Raw genomic sequence first — 7,915 nt, 5'->3', positions numbered from 1 at the left:
AGCTACAGAAACCAATGAGGAGGTGGGCGGGGCCAGTGCTGTGACGAGAAAAAGACTGGAAGATCCCAGCACTGAGCTCCTCCAATAGCAGCTGCAGCGTTCCCTCCTCTGCCGGATCAGTGCTGGAGGATGCACGGCTGAGAGCAGGATAGGAGGGCCCAGGCCTGTGTGTGCAATGACTGCTCTAGCAACAGAGCTGAAATCCCCTGCTCCTAGGATGCATCATCAGATGAAGAAATCCAGCTGCCTGTAGAAAGGAGTGAGTATATATGTATATGCTCAATGTGTAAACTGTGTATATGTGCAGGTCATGTGTCTGTAGTTTGAGTATGTGTATATATGTACTGTGTGTGTATATATATATATATATATATATATATATATATATATATATATATATATATATATACACACAAATATATATATACACATACACACACCTTATGTGTCTGTATATGTACTGTATGTGTGTGTGTATATGTACTGTAATGCTGCAGAATCATGACCTCCCAGGCTGCCCACCCTGTATGTCCGTGACTTGCATTTTACTGCACTGTGTTGCAGATTTGTGCACACTAATATATTTTTAAAGGGAACATATCACCAGTGTTTGAGTCTGTCAACAAATGCAGCCGCCTTTACCTTCTCTGTGCTGCATTAGGGTATGTGCACACGGGGCGTATTTGGTCTGGATTTGCTGTGGCTTGAACGTGGCGTACAGCCGCAGTGTCAAGACGTTACAGCACAGTGGAGGGGATTTTATGAAATCCCATCTCCACTATGCGTTCAGGGATGCGGGTGATGACACACCCAAAATTACGCACATGCGACGCGTCTTTATAGACTGCAGCATGTCTATCTTGCGGAGACAATCAGTCTCCACAAAATAAATATCCCTCCCTGTCCTAAGTATAGGTACAATGCGGTATCACCGCATGTACAAAAGGGGGCAGCGGTTTTGGCAGAGCCGGGATCCACTGCGTCCAAAGCGCTGCCAGTACACAGCGTGGAAACATACCCCACACCGATATGTATATTGACTCCTGAACCCCTGCTTATCCCCAAACAAAACATTTTGAGTTGTTGTATTTAAAGGGAACCTGTCATGTCACCCCCCCAGGCATTTTTAATTAAATGAGCCACCTTGTGTAGCACTAATGCTGCATTGTGTCAAGGTGGCTCTTTTAGTTGTGCTCCCTTTCAATGCTAAAATAATCATTTTTATAATTTGTCCCTGATACCTCGAATTTGTCCGGGGGGGCATGTCTTTTCCCCCCAAACACAAATGCCTCCCAGCAGTCACTCAATACTCTCTGCCTTCATTAACGTCCCACTGGGGCTCCCAGATTTACCGCCTTGTCAGTGACCACAGCAGTGTGTCCCTCACTTCCCAGACGACCTTCCACGGTCGGAGCAGCAGCCGCAACAGCGACCACTTTGAGGAAGTTAACACACAGCAGTCGCCCGTGTGTTCTGCTGCGGCCCCGGCGCCTGCGCTGTAAGTTCGAAGGGCAACGCAAACTGCTGATTCTATCAGATGAGAGAATATACATTGCCGTCTGCATTGGCCCTTAGACCGGTGTCACACTTGCGAGTGCAATGCGAGAAACTCACTCGAGTCTCTTGCTTCCATACCCGGCACTGCCGTCATCACTTGGGAGTGGAGCGTTCAGCTGCATTGAAATACATGCAGCCGCACACTCCGGTCCCTACTGCCGGCGACAGTGCCGGAAGTGAGAGACTCGCAAGTGTGACCCTGGCCTTAGAATGATTCTTGTATTCAGCGTTTGCTGGATGCTGTAGCCTAGTGTTTGTATCTAGGGTATGTGCACACGGCATTTTATTTCAGGTGGCAGAGCTGCTTCAGGAAAGCATCTCAAGTCTTTTACCTGAAGGCGCCATGTTTTTCTGTGCCACCGACGTCTTTTCACGATAGTTTCTGTTATAGTTTTAAGTGACACTGTGCTACTTCTTTTAATGGCCTCAGTTTCCAAGCACTGAAGCAGTTGAAAGAAGTAACAACATACGGAGCAGGTAAAGCAATGTCGTTTTACATTGCTGTGCTGCGCACCAAGTTCATGTTATGCGGCAGGTTTAAGGTGCTTTTTCAGGTGAAGGGTGCCTGCCGCAATCCGCCTGAAAAAGATGTGTGCACACACCCTTACCTTGGTTCTGCAGCCACAAAATACATGCATCCCAACATGAAAACGATCTGTCCAGTCTCGTTTTTTAAAAGTTACCTCTGCTGCTTCTGTAAGGAAGGTAAGACATCGGTAAACTGGTTAATGAGTCACTACACATGGCCCGGTAATGTGTGCTTGCCCCCAGACTGAAACTTAAGTGATTTTCACTTATGAAAAAAATTAATTAAAAGCTTCTCCTATACATTACAATGTTAATCACGGACCACGCAGAGTGTACACTGGTGCTGTCTATGTGCTGTCCGTGATTGGCACAGGTTCATAGACCTGTATAGGTCATTTTGTCTGTGACAACGATAAAAAACGAAAAATGTCTCTGATTTTTATTTGGGGACACAGTCTGCAAAAGCATATGGGCATGTGAGCAGCACCATAGACTATAATGGAAAATAAATAATGTCCTGTTCTCAGGAGCGCAAGTCTGGGGCAATATGCTACCAAGAACCTTGATTTTTAAGCCAGCTAAAAATCGTCTCACGTGACTAATAACCATTTTGCTCTTACATCAGGTGATTACTCACCTATTTAAATGAGCAATAATCAGGAAGACGCACCAACACACATTTCATGATTATTGGCTCATCTAAGTTGGCCATAATTCAGTGGCTGTTGGCTATGCAGGTCCGCAACACAAAACGTTTTGATTGTATGCTGCTGACCTGTACTTGGACCATCTAGAGAGCAAGATTACAGAAGTTACAAGACGTGGGCCTGTGTGCTTAAAAATGCCAGGGCTGAATTTCAGTCCCAGTCCGGCCCTGATCTAGCCAATAATAATTGCACTATGGAGAACATTTTTAATATGATGTTTCTGAAAATGAGAAAAACGCATGCTATGCTTCTATACATAGAACGTCAACCGAATAAGAGGTGAAGAACTGAAGAACTGTTATGCTTAAGTCATGTAATAGCACTGATATTTGCAGCTCAATGGTCAGTTTATATTGAGGGTCTCATATTCTTCTCAATTAAAATTTTATTAATGTCTGCTGGATTTTCAGAGTTTGATTGTCTTTTCACTCTGCACTTTTAATTTCTGCTGCTTTTTTTCTGATTAATGATGAAACTAACGACTACTGAAGGATATTATGGAGCTATGTGCTATAAAACTTGCAACTAAACATAAGAACATTGTAAAATTGTAACCAGTCTGACCCTAGTCTTGTATTTTTTTATCTAAGTTCTCTAGCATAGGCAGAGTTGTGCATTAGTGTCTCCCTGTCATTGAGATCCCGGGACACATATCACACCAGCATCTTTTCAGGTAAACATCTGGACATATTTCAATACTCAAGCATCAATATATTAATGATTCATAACTACAGTCAGTGACCAAATTAATATTCCTCCCATTTAATTCATAAAAACACATGGCTTTATAGAATTGTGTCCCTCTTAGGCTGCCGTCACACTAGCAATATTTGGTCAGTATTTTACCTCAGTATGTGTAAGCCAAAACCAGGAGTGAAACAAATAGAGGAAAAGTATAATAGAAACATATGCAACACTTCCGCATTTATCACCCACTCCTGGTTTTGGCTTACAAATACTGATGTAAAGTACTGACCAAATACTGCTAGTGTGACGGCAGCCTTAATGGTTTCTTAAAGCTGCCATTTTGAGCGTCTCCTTGTCAGTCCTTCAGAGTTTGAGATTTAAAACACGAAGGAAGTCAATTTGTTTGTTTTTTTATATCACACAGGCTCAGCATGCTCTCTACTGAACATATCAGTAGCTTAAATGCAACACATTTTATTTTGCTTGGCTTCCAAGTTAGTCCAGGAGTTAAAACTCTACTTGCAGTAATATTTTCTATTGCTTATATATTCACAATTTTGGAAAATGTAGCAATCATTGTCATTTCAATGTGGGATCCAAAGCTTCACAAGCCCATGTACTTTTTTCTTAACAAGTTATCATGGTTGGAAACAGTTTATGTCTCTGTCACTGTACCAAAAATGTTAAGTGGTCTTTCAACAGGGAATAATATTATTTTATCTCTATATGATTGCATGATGCAATTATACTTCTTTCTTTCTATTGGGTGTTCTGAATGCTTCTTGTTGGCTGCTATGGCCTATGACAGATATCTTGCCATTTGTAACCCTTTACTTTATAACAGTATTATGACCAGCCAGATGTGTTGGATCCTTACTTTGGGTAGTTTGTTTTTAGGATTCTTGGCCTGCTCATTCTCTATAGGTTTGATAACACAGCTTAACTTTTGCGGATCCAACATAATTAACCATTACTTATGTGATATTTCACCAGTCATTCACCTCTCTTGCGATGACATTTCCATTGTAGAGTTGGTTGACTTCATAACTGCGTTGTTAGTGTTGATTAGTTCATTAATCCTCATAATAATATCTTACATCTATATAATTTCCTCTATAAAGAATATTCCTTCTGATCGAAGATGGACAAAAGCCTTCTCCACTTGTGCTTCCCATTTGACAGTGGTAGTTTTATTTTTTGGCACAACTATATTTATGTATGCAAGACCTCAAGCCATTGACTCATTTAATTCCAACAAGTTTCTGTCTGTTTTATACTCTTTTTTTATTCCCATGCTAAATCCAATGATTTACACTTTAAGGAACAGTGATATGAAGAAAAGTTTGTCTGCAATGTTTAAATGTAATGCTGCTAAAAGTAAAAATTTAATCAAATAAACACAATTATATAAATTCTTTGGGTAATTTGTTTTTAGGATTCTTAGCCTGCTCATTCTCTGTAGGTTTGATAACACATTTTAAGTATAATGCTGTTTCAAGTAAAAGTTGAATGAAATAAAAACAATTATGCAAAATATTGTATATCAATTATGTTTTTAAAAAAAAAAAACATTTTTAATGGTCGATCATAAGAATAGGCTGTTGGGGTGGGGGATCATAAAAAGTCCAAGAATCCGGCACTCAGTTTAGTGAATTTATTTACAGCGTGAATATAGTGTACAAAATGTTTAGGTCATTGGACCTTAGGAGTAGTAATTGTGAGGATGGTTTGTTAGAGTTGGGGTGAGGACTCAGCTCTCTGGTCCTTCACGATCAGTAAGTCTATGTGTGTTGCTGTTTATTTGGTCACAGTTGCCCACTCATACATGTGGTCAATGTCAAAACACGTTATTTGTATTCCCTAAATAAAAAGGGCTCCATGTATTCAGAGAAACATGTTTCCAATTATAATTTACAATTATATTATTCATAATAAATATGTCATCCCAGTCTACAAATCATCCTTCACTGTGGCTCTTTTTATGCAAAGTCGGTCAATTCACCGAAGTGACCAAAAGAAAACATACTGTTCCAAAATAGTTCTTTATAATAAAGTATTATTTTTATTTTTTAGTGCTAAATATATTACTGTATAAGAGTGCTAATGCTTAAGCTGTAAAGAAACACCCCCCAAAAATTATGTGCATAGACGAATAATGATAAATAAAATATTAGAAGACTCAATGCTTCATAATATTAGTTCTACTGGGGAGTTTGTTATTGAAGAGTAGGTTTTTGGTCACTTGAAGTCCTATGAATGACATTGAGCTATAAAAGGCATGGCTTTATAGGTCAGATTGCAGAATGATTGGTAGACTCACTGGAATCACATCATCTGGATTTTAATACATTTCCTAATAATTGACGTGATTGATTATTTTCTAAAATCATTTTTTTTTATCAATTACCTTTCCTTACTATTACAGGAAATTAAGCAGAAACATTCTCAAAAGTTATGCTAGAAAGAATGTTAAAGAGTAGAGGCTCAAATAATGCAAGCTACAAAGCACATCTACTGGAGTTTCTGTTTTTATTTTATTTTTTCATTTGATTTCATTTTTTTGTGGATTAATGAACTTTATAACTTATTTTTATGCATGTTTTAACATTTAGAATAACACTATGAAATGCAGTATGTATGGTATAGGTTTTTTTACTAGTTTTCTTTTGAATATATTAATTATATACAGATATGTACTGCTGTCCAGTCAATATAAATTTGCTTCTTGCTTTTGTCACAGAAAAAGCTAGTTTAACTAAAGCTCAAGTTAGGTTTGATTTGGACATCATGTGGACTTTTTATTAATAACTATATACTGTACATGCTATTTATATATGTATCTGTGGGTATGAATAAATCTTACATTTAAACCTTTGTAACTGGTTGGATGGATTGGCCTATATCCTCCTGCAGAACTTACATCTGGAGGAAGAGCCCTTTTTTTTATAATTCTAAACATTTAGGAGCTAGCGAAGTCTGAAGTAAGTCATGATATGAAACTTTAAAAAGTAAGTATCTTGTAGTTTAATAAGTAAGGTCACCTGGAAGTTTACCTCAGTCACTTCTGGAGTATAAGTTGGTATGCATGCAAAATAGGAGCATGTTCACATTGGCCAGACGAAACATAAGACAGAAACAAAATTAACATATACTCTGCTGTAAGTAAATAAGTAAATGCAACCGGTCCTTCTCGGTCCTTATTCACATTGACGATACATTGACGTCACTTTGACACATGGTAAGGTTTTTAATACTATATTATTTTAAGACCATCCCGAATTGGTACACCTTGACCTTGGTGAGATGTCTTTTAAGCACTTTTTTTTAATTCAAAAACACTGTTAACTAAGGACCCATTGTTATTTATATGCCCTATTGCTTTTACTTATTTACTTACAAAAGGGTATATGTTAATTTTCTTTCTGTCTTAGGATTTGTCTGTTTAATGGCCAGTGTGAACATGCTCCTATATTGCATGCATACCAACTTATACCCCAGTTCATTTTTTTCGGTTAAGTTTCTGCACTTAGTGCTCCTCATTTGCTAAGCATCCAGATTTGGAACCCAATCCTGATAGGTCTTTATTCACATTGATGTCACTTCGACAGATGGTAAAGTTTTTAATATTTGAAGTTAGGACCATCCCAAATTGGGTACACCCTGACGCTGGTGGGATGGCTTTTACTCTTTTTCATTTTCTTTTTAGCAAAAACGGTGTTTACTATGTATTCTATGTTATTAATACTGTTTTTTTCGTCAATACTCCAAGTAGATGATGTAATAGGCTAGCTATTGCTACTAACAATGCAATGATGATGATAAAATAATAAAGACACAATTTTTCTATAATCATGCATGAAAGGTGTCATAAATAACTGCAACCTCCTCTGGATCTTGAAAATTAGAGCCAATTAGCAAACGTAAGCATCATATTCATTTTCAGCATCACAAAATTAAAGTTCAACTGTTTTTGTCTCTGAACCAATTTGGCTGTAGAACAGTGTAATCAAAAAAAGAAAAAAAAGAAAGAAATGGACTAAAAAATGCACACCATACCAGTGGAATATTAAATTAATGTAATTGCTGTGTAAAATTTGATCCATAAAGTGCATTAGTATACACACATGGTCAAAATTGTTAGCACCTCTCTTTTAATGACAGGAAAACCCACAATGGTCACAGATATAAATTGAATCTGACAAAAGTAATAATAAATAAATATCTATGAAAATGAACAAATGAAAGTCAGACATTGCTTTTCAACTATGCTTCCACAGAATTAAAAAAAAATAAAATGAAATAGGCCTGGACAGAAATGATGGTAACCTTAACTTAATATTTTGTTGCACGACCTTTTGAGGCAATCACTGCAATCAAACGATTCCTGTAACTGTCAATGCGACTTCTGCACCTCTCGACAGGTATTTTGGCCCACT

General features: G+C 37.9%; 1 protein-coding gene across 1 annotated transcript; it reads left to right on the top strand.

Moving 5' to 3' along the window:
* The first annotated feature begins 3,910 nt into the window (after positions 1 to 3,910).
* Positions 3,911 to 4,876, top strand: LOC143794896 (olfactory receptor 6B1-like). The gene has a single exon (XM_077280982.1). It carries the CDS (start codon positions 3,911 to 3,913, stop codon positions 4,874 to 4,876), a length of 966 nt encoding a protein of 321 aa, XP_077137097.1.
* Positions 4,877 to 7,915: the final 3,039 nt, after the last annotated feature.

Source organism: Ranitomeya variabilis, chromosome 1 (assembly GCF_051348905.1).
Source record: "Ranitomeya variabilis isolate aRanVar5 chromosome 1, aRanVar5.hap1, whole genome shotgun sequence".
Classification (NCBI taxonomy): domain Eukaryota; kingdom Metazoa; phylum Chordata; class Amphibia; order Anura; family Dendrobatidae; genus Ranitomeya; species Ranitomeya variabilis.
The sequence above is the reverse complement of the archived record's forward strand: the minus strand, read 5'-3'. Positions and strand labels throughout refer to the sequence as shown.

What these genes read in the sequence shown, in the direction of transcription:
- LOC143794896 (XM_077280982.1), top strand. Translation starts at nt 3,911, where the DNA reads ATGCTCTCTACTGAACATATCAGTAGCTTAAATGCAACACATTTTATT.